Source organism: Vombatus ursinus, unplaced genomic scaffold, assembly GCF_900497805.2.
Source record: "Vombatus ursinus unplaced genomic scaffold, bare-nosed wombat genome assembly UNPS02014792.1, whole genome shotgun sequence".
Taxonomy (NCBI): Eukaryota; Metazoa; Chordata; class Mammalia; order Diprotodontia; family Vombatidae; genus Vombatus; species Vombatus ursinus.
Window position 1 is genome coordinate 14,276,599 of NW_020954570.1, and position 13,299 is coordinate 14,289,897.

At 36.7% G+C, this 13,299-nt stretch overlaps 1 protein-coding gene across 1 annotated transcript in view; it reads left to right on the forward strand.

Moving 5' to 3' along the window:
* Nucleotides 1-722: 722 nt before the first annotated feature.
* Nucleotides 723-13,299, forward strand: part of SLCO4C1 (solute carrier organic anion transporter family member 4C1) — a 105,453-nt gene continuing 92,876 nt past the window's right edge. Inside the window, exons 1-2 of the mRNA XM_027869220.1 lie at nucleotides 723-1,078; nucleotides 3,723-3,986. Of these exons, the coding sequence (XP_027725021.1) occupies nucleotides 796-1,078; nucleotides 3,723-3,986 (547 nt within the window). The 5' untranslated portion in view covers nucleotides 723-795. The remainder of the gene's footprint in view (nucleotides 1,079-3,722; nucleotides 3,987-13,299) is intronic.

Below are 13,299 nucleotides of genomic sequence, written 5' to 3' on the forward strand. Positions count from 1 at the left end.
AAAGCATACTGGAGGGAAAGGGTCAGACCTTTTGTGATGCTCTGCTGATCCCAAATGAATGCACACCTTTGGGACTCCTGGACTAGTTTCTTTTTTATAACAAGAAAAGAGGGGATGGGGAGATGAGACAAACAAACCTAGCAGAATGTGGTCCTGAAGCTACAACTGTGTTTACTTCTTTAGTGTTAACCCCCACGGGGTCCAGCTACATGAATCCTACACCTTCAGTCCCTAAGGAGAAATACAACGGGCTGAAGGGACATCCTTACCTTTGGGGCGAGTTTCCCGTTACCTCTGCTCCTCAACTCCTTAAGACTAAAGGCAATAAGGAAGAAGTTGCATCACAGCCGCAGCGGCTGTTTCCTTCTCCTCCTCTTCCTTATCCTCAGGTGTCGGTAGTGCTACCCTCCGGAGACCAGGGGCTCAGTGGGGGACCGGGTAGTCACTTGAAGCGTGAAGGACGAAGTCAAGTTCAAAGGTCAGATGCGCTTGTGGTTGGGGAGGCGTCATGGCCATGCTAATGGCCAGCCAAACCGCAAGAGGCCTTTCCTCTGAGAAGAGGAGCGGGCGGAGTCCGCGGCAGACAGGTGAAGTCCGAGCCTAACCCTTTTCGCTGCCCTCCCTCCCCCGAAGTGATTGTGGCCGGAGCTGCCACTGAAGCGGGTCGGGCAGGACGAGGCGGGGGCGGAGGCGGGGGCAGTCCCAACCCTACCCTCGGGACAAGCTCTTAGAGAGTTAGGCGACTTTTGACTACTTTGAAGGCTCCCTGAGCGAGCCTGGAGAGCTCATCACGCCATGGAGAAAGCCGGAGGCTTAGACAACCCGGCTTTCGTCCCATCCAGCCCCGGCCCCCGCCGACATTTGCCGGCGTCTCTGACTGAAGTCGAAGTTTCCGTCTTGAGTGGTCCTGGAGAAGAGCTGTCGCTGCCCCAGCCGCTGCCCCAGCCGCCGCCAGCGCAGCCCCCGGAGCTGGAGGAGGGTCCTTGTGGCTGGAGAAGCTTCACTCCTCACTGCTTGCAGCGCTGCAACAACCCCAAAGGCTTTCTGTTTCATTACTGCCTCCTTGCCCTCACCCAAGGTAACCACAGGATCGGGTTCGGGCTCCTGGTCCCTCAGGGAGCTCTAGAGAAAAGCTTATGTGGGCAGAGGCGCCTCTCTGACCCCTGGTAATTGAATGGAGGTGGGAAACGCGAAAAAGTGAATAGAGCTGGGCTCGTGGGGATCACTTAGCGGTTGTCAACTTTGTTTAACTGGACTGAGTTTCACTACTTGAAAGATGCGCATTCTTCCTTCTGATATTTTGGTTTTAGCTCTTAAAAAATAAGCAAACAAACAAAAACCCAACTATCTATAGCTAATTTTATCTGTTCATCTTAGTAGCAGAACTCTTCTTCATGACTTGTGGTAGAAAATTAAAAAAAGCAATTATGGCTTTTCCCACGATTCTTTTTAAAATGAAAATCATTGGGACTGCCTTGGATCCAATACAGCCTAGTACAGATAAAATGAAAACCTTGTGGTTTCTGTTATTTATAAGTTTATCGTTTTAAAGAACAAATCTCAAAGAAAAGTACATGTGAAACGGTAAGACTATGTATCTGAATTATGTTCTTTACGTTTAAATACCTGTATTTATGTTGGATTTTTGGGATTAAAGCAAAATAGGTAATTCTGAGCAACCTTTAGGTGTTTAATGTTGATCAGAATTTCGAACTGCAGATGATATGGTGTAAAAGTAGATACACTTTCTAGAAAAAAAAGAATGATATCTTTTGAAATGTCAAAGAAGGGGAAAAGGAGAATGTCAAGATTAACCGCCCTTATTTTTGATTTAGAAAAAAAAGATCCTTATATCAGCTTCAAAATTACCTCCCATTTAGTTTCCTTCACCCCCAATTAAAACATATATTGTCTCCAAGGTATTATTTTAGATTGCTGGAGATGTACCTGATACATTAATTCATACTGATACAGATGATTAACAGCTTAAGATGTTATTTCAGTAATATTTTTATTTTTCAAAAAAAAAAACCCCACAGGAACTAGTAATTTTTGTCAAGCATTGATAGTGTGTGTGGGAGCATTTTTCTTTTCTTTTTTTTAAAGGCAAAAGATGGAGGAGACCTTATCAAACTTCATAAATCAGATCCACCACTTATAGGGTAATAAATAGATGGGTCACTTTGGATGGAAAACAATCTAATACTTAAAAAATTAACCAAATCAAAGAACCAAATGGTCACCAAATTTATCAACCTTTAAAGGCTTTATAACTTGCAACTCAGTTTCCTAAATTAAGGCCATTGTTGTAATGAATATTTCCATCCTTATCTCAATGAGATAACACTTCAGGTTATAACACTTCAGGTTAATAGGAGATAAAAAAATTATTTTTCCTAAAGTTGTGTATTTTTCAAAATAAAGATCACACTTTGTTTAGAGATAATCTACACAAATTACAAAAAATAGTTGCCCAGGCATAAGCATACACAGGTTTGCTAATTATACAACATATGGTTACAAGTGTGCTTGCAAAAAAGTTCACTGGAAATACACACAAGGCTCTGTAAATGTACACTGTGTAGTGTTACAATTCTATATTCAAACAAGGAAAATTGACAGTATGTTACATTCACTGACAAGTAGACAGAATATAAAATACAATTTATCTTCTGTAGGAAAAGGGCAGGCTTCACACTTTACAACATGGAAGGGGCTCTGATTTGGGAACAGGGCCTTTTTACTGTCACAAAATAAAACCTGTTACTCCTGGAAGATCAAAAAAAACACTATTTTTCTTAACTGAGTCATTTTGTAGAACATTGGGAGATAAAGAATTTTCATCTGGATCTTGTCTATATTGTCTATTAAAACCCTGAGTTTTAATTATGCTTTGAAAAGAATAATTTGATTAGTTCATAAAGGGCTAAACAATTAAAAAAAAATCTTCCAATGTAAAATATTTCACTTTTTATACTTTTAATATAGTTAAAAAAATTAAATCCTGCCAGATCAAGGAGATGAATAACTGCTTCTATTTGTCACACCCATGTTGGTGGCTAAAGTAGCTGACACTTGGACACACACTTTTCCCTCCTTGATTCTGTTGTACTTATAATTGCAGCTACTAGTAGTTGAAACAAAATATACTTTGCTAATGTTTACTGCAGCTTTGAACCTTTTCTAGAAATAAGTGGTCTCTAGAGCACTTATTTTGCTTCTTGTTAGTCTATATGAAATAAATGAAGGTGATTTTCCAGTTTCAGTTAGTGATGATTTTTTTTCCCCCAATAGTCCATGGTTAACTCACACAATTTGAACTTTTCCAAAGGGAGAGTGTGTAAGTAAGTAGTGGTTAGCTGCTCTAGAAAATTACCTAGTGACATAGTATCATGGGAATTTGCCTGGCTGACTGGTTTAAACACAAACATATTTGAAAAAACTGAATAAAAGATGAATTCTGATTTGGCATGTAGTTTAAATATTTACCAAGATCTATCATTCTGTAGTGAATTAATATTTGTCAATAAAACAGATATATCGGGATAACATGAGCTTGTGAAAGAGTATGGGATCTTTAAATTGTGTTCTATGCAAACTAAAATTTAAAGACATGAATAAATACATTTCTGGTAAATGCATTTCTGGTATTGCTTTGATGATGGTGATCAGTAGTGACATAGTTCTAAAGTGCACATCTGTTATTATTTTTTTCCTTTTAGGTATTGTAGTAAATGGCCTAGTAAATATTAGTATATCTACTATTGAGAAGCGCTATGAACTGAAGAGTTCCTTGACTGGCCTGGTATCATCAAGCTATGACATTTCATTCTGTTTGTTGTCATTATTTGTATCATTCTTTGGAGAAAGAGGGCATAAACCAAGATGGCTTGCTTTTGCATCCTTTATGATGGGACTAGGATCTCTGGTATTTTCTTTGCCACACTTTACAAGTGGAGAATATCGTTTTGGATCCAAATTGGAAGGTAAGTGCTTCTTTAAAAAAAAATGGATAAAATGGTATCCAATTAAAAGTTATGAAATCGTTATAAAATTAATTCGTTAAGTCAATATAATACCGACCAGATCAAGTGTAGTTATTTTGTTTAAGTATCTAGGACAGGGTTTCTTAACCTGGGGTCTACAGATCAAAGATCCATAAACTTGCATGGAAAAAAAATACATCTTTATTTCAAGATAATTGGTTTCCTTTGCTATATGTTAGCTTCTTAGAGTCATAAAAGTTTTTTCAAAGGAAATACAGATTTGGGAGACTTAGAGGGTCTTGAGAGTCAGTTTTTGTGGTTATAATAACATTCAAGATAATTTTATACTAATATATGAATGTTTACTATTGAATAACTTATAAATCAGAAAAATCACTTGATATACACTGCTTGAAGATTCACTGCATGCTTGCCAAATCTCCAAGGCTAAATGTTTAATGAAATGCTCTTAGCTAATTTAATAACTGTAAACGTATGTTTCAGTGAATGTTTCTTCTGAGTTTGGGATGGTTAATTTCTCTATGTTTCTTAATTCCTCCTTTTAGCTCAAAACAGCTTATCTACTTCTGAAAGGCAGTAGCTCTATAAATTGCTATAGCAAATAATATTGGAAGGATGGTTTGATAAAAGGTAATTTCAGTGTGTAATATTTGGCTAAGGAATCATTGTTATTTTTTCATGTAAAACAGAAATAAAATATTCGTACTATATGACTTAGAATTAGTAATATCCTATGAAATAGTGTTTAACAATTTTTCCCCTAAAAACAAGTGACTTTAAAAGGTTTATTACATTCTTGAGTGTGATTTATTGAATCTTAAAGAAAATATGTTGCAACAGAACACCAATTTCCTAATAAAAAGTATTATAATTCCAAATATTTGTATTTATAGATACAATTATGTTAGAAGGTATATTCTATGAAGCTCTTGTTGACCTCATAGTAGGTGGGAGAATAAAATAAGGAGGGATTTTTTAAGATAGAAACAAGAGTAGAAATTACTGGCTTGGTTGGATTGAATTAGTGAGAAAAACAAAACATTATGTTTTTTATGTTATGTTATGATTTTAAAAATAGTGTTAGAGGGATTTAAATTGAAGAAGCAATTTTCAGGAGTGAGCCAGATTAAGTCGACAGATTTGGGACTGGAGAAGATTTTGTGGACAAGGGATATGGAAGGAGAGAGACTGCCAGTTATGCATTTGAAATCTTAATTTTAGAGATTAAGATTATAGTAGAGCATGATGCTGTCATTAAAAACAAACCCAAAAAATCCCCCCAAACATTGACATCCATGTAATCTGATGCTAATGTTATGCCATCCTGTTAGGCCTCTATAAAGTACAATTTTTTTTTTAAACCTGAAATGGGGTGAGGGAATTGTGAGGTTTTCAGAATAGTAAAAATTAAAATTTAGAGTGCCTCAGAACTACAAATTTCCTAGAAACCAAATCTGATATTCTAGATCTTTTTTTTTCCAGTGAGGCAATCGGGGTTAAGTGACTTGCTCAAGGTCACACAGCTAGTGGGTGTCAAGTGTTGGGTCTGAGGCCGGATTTGAACTCAGGTCCTCCTGACTTCAGTCAGGATAAAGCCGGTGCTTTATCCACTGCGCCACCTAGCTGCCTGGTATTCTAGATCTTGCAAAGTAACACTCCATGTTGGGTATTACTGGATAATCACTGTTAACTTCTCATCCTGGCATCTTTCTTTGCATTTGTATTTTAAATAGACAAGTCACATTTTATGCAACACAATAACACAACACATGAACACAATTTGAGACAGCTAGGGGGTTTATGGATGAAGCACTGATCTTAAGACACTAGCTGCATGTTCTTGGCACTTAACCCTGTTTGCCTCAGTTCCTCATTTGTAAAATGAGCTGGAGAAGGAAATGGCAAACCACTCTAGTATCTTTGCCAAGAAAACCCTAGATGAGGGTCATGAAGAGTCAGACGTGACTGAAAAATGAATAAACAACAATTTGAGACATGAGCATGGAATCTTGCGATATAAATGTAGTACATTTTGCATTTTAGAACAATTTTTTGGTAATTTGAATTGGTAAGATGAATTACAACAGGACTATATCCTGTAGTCATAGGAAAAATGAGTCTAGGTAGATGAGAGATAATCACAGAGAATAGAAATCCCTGCTATTTAAGGAAGATAAGGTTGGTAGATCATTTGTGCTCAGGAATTCTGAGCTTCAGTAAGGTGAAAGTCAATTAGATGTCAGAACTAAATCTGATACCAATATGGTCATCTCTAAAAAGGGGAGGCCTGGGAAATCACCAAGCTATCTATGAGGGCAAATAAAGCTAAGTCAGACAGAAATGGAGGTTAAAACTCCCTATGGGGAAACAGTAGTGGGATGGGGTGGCTTCTCACAATTGTTACACTTTGAGCCTAGGTGAGATAGGGATTGCGTCTCCAAAAAAGAGAGGAAGGAAGGGGAAGAGGAAGGAAAGGGGGAAGGAAGGAAAAGTTTTTTTCGCCATAATTATGAGGATGACAAATTTAAGATCTTATGAGAAGATGGCTAGACATTTATTTACTTTTAATCATAGATTAGTTAATAATGTCAGAAACAACAAAACTGACATAACAGTTTGAAGTATGAAAGTAAGGTAAATGATAGATGTCAATGTGAAGTTTTAATATGATATTTTAGCAGTGTTTCAGAGTCTCTGGCTTAGGAGAGATTAATGTTGTGTTAAATGTCTGTTATTTTTAAATTTAAGATGTCTACTTTTAGACTAAATACTTGGCTTTAGGTGAGAACCAGAAGGGGTAATCCTAGATTTTTTTCCCCCCAAAGAGTGATTTAATCCTTGAAACAAATCCCCTGGATTGTCTTGGTCTCTTGTGTTTCTTAGAATTAGTATGACAATGGTAATGCTTACCCTTTATCCTTTGGTCCCTTTTCTTGTTCCTTTCCCAATCTTGAGACTGCTACCAGTATTCTTTTCTACTTTGTTGTTCTTGTGATATATAATATTTAAGGTAAATTACAGATTAAACAGACTTTTGTGGTCTACTTTGACAAGTCAACTACCATTTGTAGAATTGTTCCTACATGAAAATAGATTCCAACCCCCAATATCAGAGTTGCAAATATATTTATGAACTACAACTATGGTACAAATTGGTATCTACTTGTATTCACACACATTATATTAGTTCCCTGGTATCATGGAATCTCTGAGTTGAAAGGGGTGCCTGGGTTATCTAGTTCAACCCATACCTAAACAGGAATCTCCTCCTTTGTTCTCAAAGAGGACCATAATGTTAGGGAGATGATGACACGACTTGCAATTGGCTTTCATTTGAGTGAGGGAGGGCTGTGCAATGTCACCAGCCTTACCTCCTCCAGAGACATCTGGGTCCAGTGGCCAGATATGGATTACTTGATGACCTTTAGTCATCTCATCAGGAATTCAATAACACCTGAGGCTGCACATTCTGCTTTTGGATAGTTTTAATTGTTAGCACATTTTCTCTGTATATTTACACTAAACATAAATCTGCCTCACTGCAATGTCAACTCATTATTCTTCCTTTTGGCCTCTTGGGACAAGCTAAAGTAATCAAATCCCTCTTTTATGTGACAACCCTTCAATACTTGAATGCAGCTATTCTACTTGTTAAGCTTTTTCTTTGTCAGATTAAATATCTCTACTTCCTTGAATGAATTCTTGAATAGCAAGGTTTCTAGTCACTTTAGTCTCCCTCCCATTACCTTCTTCTTTCTGAGCTCCAATTTCTTGATGCTTTTATGCTTTGATGGATTTATGATGTCATTTATGTAAGTACTGTTTTCAATGATAGCCTTTACACTATCAGGAATGCCTTCTCATTCATTATGTCCCTTATCCATGCCCTTCCATGAATACTCTGTGAGGGAATCACTCAGTGTATTTGATTCCAGTAAGTCAACAGCACTTATTAAGTACTTCTAAGTGCCAGGCATTGTGCTGGGAATACAAATACAAGCAAAAGGAAACATAGTCCCTTCTCTCAAAGAGCACACGTTCTCATTGAAGAGGAGGGAGATAACACATAAAAGGAAGCTGAAAGGAGTGGAGATAGGTAGGTACTCAGTGTTGTAGGCATGAGCATGATGAAGAAGTGTAGAAAGCAATCTGTGAGATGTGAAGAGGTGACTGCCCTGGATGTCTTTTCTTAAATGGAAGTTCTGGGAGGAGCCATTTAACCAGAAGACCCGGCCTCAGGGGTGGAGGTTTGAATTCTAGGATGAAGAGGTTTCTGGGAACATGGTGAAGCCTGGAGTACAGCCTGTTGAGAAATATTCCTCTATTTCTTGATTGCATGGCAAACAATAGAATACATGGCTGTCCATTTTGGTTTTCACCACATGACCAGGACACCTTCTTCTCTGGCTATATCTTTGATGACATCCTTTATGCCATTTCTCTTGTTTAGTTGTTGGTTGGTGATATGTCGCAGCATTCTCACACCCACTATGCATATCTCTCGCCTTTTGGGTGATGCTCAAATTTAATTCTTTGGAGACTGTTGTATTCCATGTTTTATAGTAATATACCATCACTTGGAAGAAGATTATTAAAAGGATTGGCTTTTGATTCAGGGGGATGTTTGGGGCCATTAAAAACACCATGCAGTTTCCTAAAGGTAATTCAACCTGTTCTCTGAGAATCCTGTTCAATTCTGGACCCACCTCATTGTCCATTTACAGTATCTGTCCAAGATATCATAGGGTCACAGGATCTAGGACTTTATAAGCCATTGAGTCCAGCCCTCTCATTTTACAGATGAGGAAACTAAAGCTGATATGTCTGGGGTTACATAGCCAATAAATGTCTAATATAGGATTTGACTTCAAGTCTTCCTGATTTATACAGCTCAACTCTTAATCCATTGTACCAGCATATATACACACATACATACATACATACATACATATATATATATATATCTGTACATACTAATGGATCCCTTCTATTGGTTATCCATTAAGTTGCATATGAAGTATGGATAGTAGATATACTTCATTCACTTGGTTTTTCCTGTGTGAATAGTTAGGCAAAACTCTAAAAGATTCTTAATTTTAAGAGGCAGGCTCTTCAGTTTCTGGGGCTTGAATCTGTTGATATCTTTTCTAAAGTGTTAGACACAGTGCTGTGCATGATACTCTAGACATGATCTGACTCAGGAAGATTGCATTGTGACCATCACCTAATGTGGTCTGGCCACTGTTTCTGCCTTGAAGTAGCCAAAGATAGCATTACTATTTTTGACTGTTATGTTACAGTGTTGCGTCATTGAACTTAGAGTCCACTAAAATTCCCAGATCTTTTTCACACAAACTATTGTTTAGTCTCCTCCTTCATTCTGTACTTTACAATGTGAATTTTTGAGCCCAAGGATAGGAGAGCTCCTTAATTCCCATTGAATTTCAGGTTGTTATTTTGGGCCCATCATTCTTTTGATTTCCTTATAGTTATTTCATGCAGGAGTTGGTAAATTAGAATAGCAAACTATGGCCCAGCAGGCTGTTCACTCTCACTTAGAGCTCAGAATGGTTTTTAAATTTTAAAATAAAGTTTAAAGCCATCTTAGTTGGGGACCACATAAAGATGAGCTATGGGCTAGATTTATCTGTTGGGCCTTAGTTTGCTGATCCCTCTCACCCTTGTTTATTTGCAGATTTGAACGTGGTAACACATATCACTTCATCCAACTAATTGATAACACTTTATGCATTATAGACTCAAAGACAGTGATAGTGTTATTTCTCTCATTGCTCTGCACTTCATGATTGCTTTAATAAATATTTTTTGACTGATATTTCTTAACATTCTGTGCTGAAGTTGAATTCAGACAATTTGTTATTGATGAAAGGCAGTGCTGCAGAACAGAGTACTGGCCAGGGAGTCAGAAAGTCCTGGTTTTCAATCTTACATTTATTACTTACTAGCTGTGTGACTATGTACAAATCACTTCATCTCAGCCAGTAGAACCTCAGCATGTTGTAAAATCACTGTATGTTTTTAATTGATATAATTCCTCAAGGAACACTTGGCTTTACAATGCTATAGTTCACTGAAAAAAGCAGGTTAAAAAAATACAGAATGTATCACATCATTTGATCTTTGGCAATGAAAAGGGAATAAAAATTTAGTAAATTATTTCATGCCAGGCAATAGAAGTTGAGTATAATTCCAGGTATGTATCAAGCCTCTTGAACCATAACTGAGCTTCCTTTCTTTCTATGTGGGTATTTGCTAAAGAATCAGAAAGCGAGCTTGTACCTAAGAGGTCAAATGCTGTTAACACAGTCATGTTATCATCTATGTTGTTTGGCTTGAAATTCATATTTAGGAAACAGGCATATAGGTTCAAATACTTTTTCTTTTATTTGTTCTTCTTTGAAAGGAGGGAAACTAAAGAAGGAGAGACAAAGATAAGTAGTTTGGATGGGATGATTTGTGGGAAGATTAAAGTAATTTAATATATACAGTGTGCAGAAGAAAACAAAGTGCTCTAAATATGATTAATCTTGTATAAATGCCAGAAGGGTGAGAATTATACTTTCAGAGTTATATAAAGGTGATAGAGTACTGCTTTAAAAGAGCTTGAATCAATTCTCTTTTATAAAGGGAAAAGAACATTTAAGTAGATTCTTGGGAAAATATTTTCCACATAGAGAAACTACTTATATAATTGAAAAAAAAAAACAACACCCTAACAAACAACCTAAAACTGGTTGTGTAACTTAAATGGAGGCATGAAACAACAAAAGGAAATTTTGGTTAGAGATGGTGAATGAGAAAAACCCTAGGTATTAAAGTTAAGAGTATTAGCTACTTCTGGGATATAGTATTTTAGATAGTAAGCCCAATTCAAAGTTATAGAATCTCAGAGTTAGTTTCAAGGAACTTCTGGTATCATTTGGCCAAAACCATAACTGGGCAAGAATCCACTGTCAATAAGGGGTCACTTAGGCTCTGTTTGAAGGCCTCCAATAATGAGAAGCCCACTATTCTGGGCCAGGCCTGACTCAGATTGGTCTGGATGTACGGGTGGGAGGAATTAGGGTTAGGGTTGGAATGAAATGAGAAATTAAGAAACCACATAACATTTAGAAAAATATGTTTGATTAATGATAACATGGAAAGGTTTTTAAACAAAAGAACGCTGATTAAGTTGAGCACAGCTCCATTCCCTTTCTGCCATGATAGGAACTTTGGTCAGAAGGGTATATTGACTCACAGGGTGGTGGGATGGCAATGGAGCTTGAGAACACTGAATATTCATGTATTGGGTTTTTACGTCTTTGGCAACAGGGAAGCTATCTCAACAATTTCAGCCTTAGTCCTCTGGAGTAATTAAGTTTCAAGGATGGTTTCATTGACTTTTTAGGGGAAAAAAAAGAGCCTATGTGGTCTTACTCATAAGCTATGTAGCACCTGACATACACAGAATCTCCTAAGGCAGTTCATTCTCTTTTGGACACCTCAGACTCTCAGGACTTTACCTTGTATTAAGCTGAAAATCTACCTGTCTACAACTTTCACATAGTTACTAGCTGCCCTCTAAAATTAAACAAAACAAGGTACATCACTTCTGCAATGGTCCTTCAAAGATTTGAAGACATCTGTTATGTCTCTTAGTCTTCCCCAGGTTAAACCTTCCTAATTTCTTAAAAAAAAAAAAAAATTTCTATAGCATAGTTTCTAGTCCTTACACCATCCTGTTCACTACCTTCAGGATACCCTCCAGTTTGTCATTCTAAATTGTGTTACCTAGAACTGAATATAATGTTACAAAAGTAGTCAGCTACATGGTGGAATAGATGGTGCTCAAGGCCTGGAGTAAGCCTGTTTTTGTTGTTATTGAGTCATTTTTCAGTTGTGTCCGACTCTTCATGACCCCATTTGGGGTTTTCTTGGTAAAGTTTCTTGGTAAATGGAGTGGTTTGCCATTGTCTTCTTCAGCTCATTTTATAGATGAGGAAACAGGTAAACAGAGTTAAGTGACTTAACCCAGGGTCATACAGCTAGTAAAGAGTCTGAGGCCAAATTTGAATTCATGAAGATAAGTCTTCCTGACTCTAAGCCCAGTGCTCTATCCACTGGGCCACCTAGCTGCCCTAGGAATAAGGATGACTTGTGTTCAAATCCTGCTTTAGATTCTTAGGAGTTATGTGATCCTGAGCAAGTTGCTTAACTTTTGGCAACCATTAGTTTCCCATCTGTAAATGAGTGGGTAATGACACCACCTCACAGGGTTGTTTTGTGAGGATCAAATGAGTCAATATATGTAAAACACTTTGCAAACTTCAAAGCACTGTATAAATGTTAAATAAATAAATGTTAACTATTACTAGTTATTAACAAGGGCAGAGTACAATAAGACCTCTGCTAAAGTTATTCAATATTTCATTTGCTTTTCTTGGTTGACATATTGTTTGCTCATCAGAACTCCCAGGTATTTTTCACTTTGTTTAATCTTATCGTCTACAATTTTATACTTGTACAGTTGATTTTTTTTTAAAACTCAAGTATAGGAATTTATATTTATTATCTTTAATTGAATCTTTGTTAGAGGGCAGGTACTGGGTATGTTAAAAAATCTTTGTATGCTTTGTACTCATTAGGCTTTTTGTAAATTTTGTTGAAGTCAGTTACAATATAATACATATAATAAAATAATATGTAATATAATGAGTTATAGCTCATTGTTCTGGCTTGCCTTGATTATTTTGTTTTAGTTCTAGTCATCTACAAATTTGATTATCATGCCATCCATCCAAATGGTGGATGAAAATGCTGAAGAAAACAGGACTTTTTTTTTCCTAGAAAAAGCCCAAAGATTAAATAGTTTATTCCATGAAACTTTATGTGAATAAATCTTATTCTTCCAAAAGACTCACTAGAGTTTAGCTCCTTAAGGGCATAAACTTTTGTTTTTTGTTTTTGTGCCTGGCATATGGTAAATGCTTAATAAATGCTTATTTGATTGAATTGAAATCTCTAAGACTATTGAGAGAATGTTAGATTGAGTGAGCCTGTTTCATATAAAATTTTATGTATGTTGAATTAATTCAACAAGAATTAAATTTATTATTGGACCCCTTTGAGTGACCAATGCTCTCATTTTGTCATAACTGATTTTATCTTTCTGGGACTGATGGAGTGGACAATTAAATTTTTAGACCCTGCAGAACTAGGGTATTTACATAGGCCAGGAAAGTTCTATTTCTTTAATTTTAGGTGGTTTATCAGCTTCAAGGGATTTAGA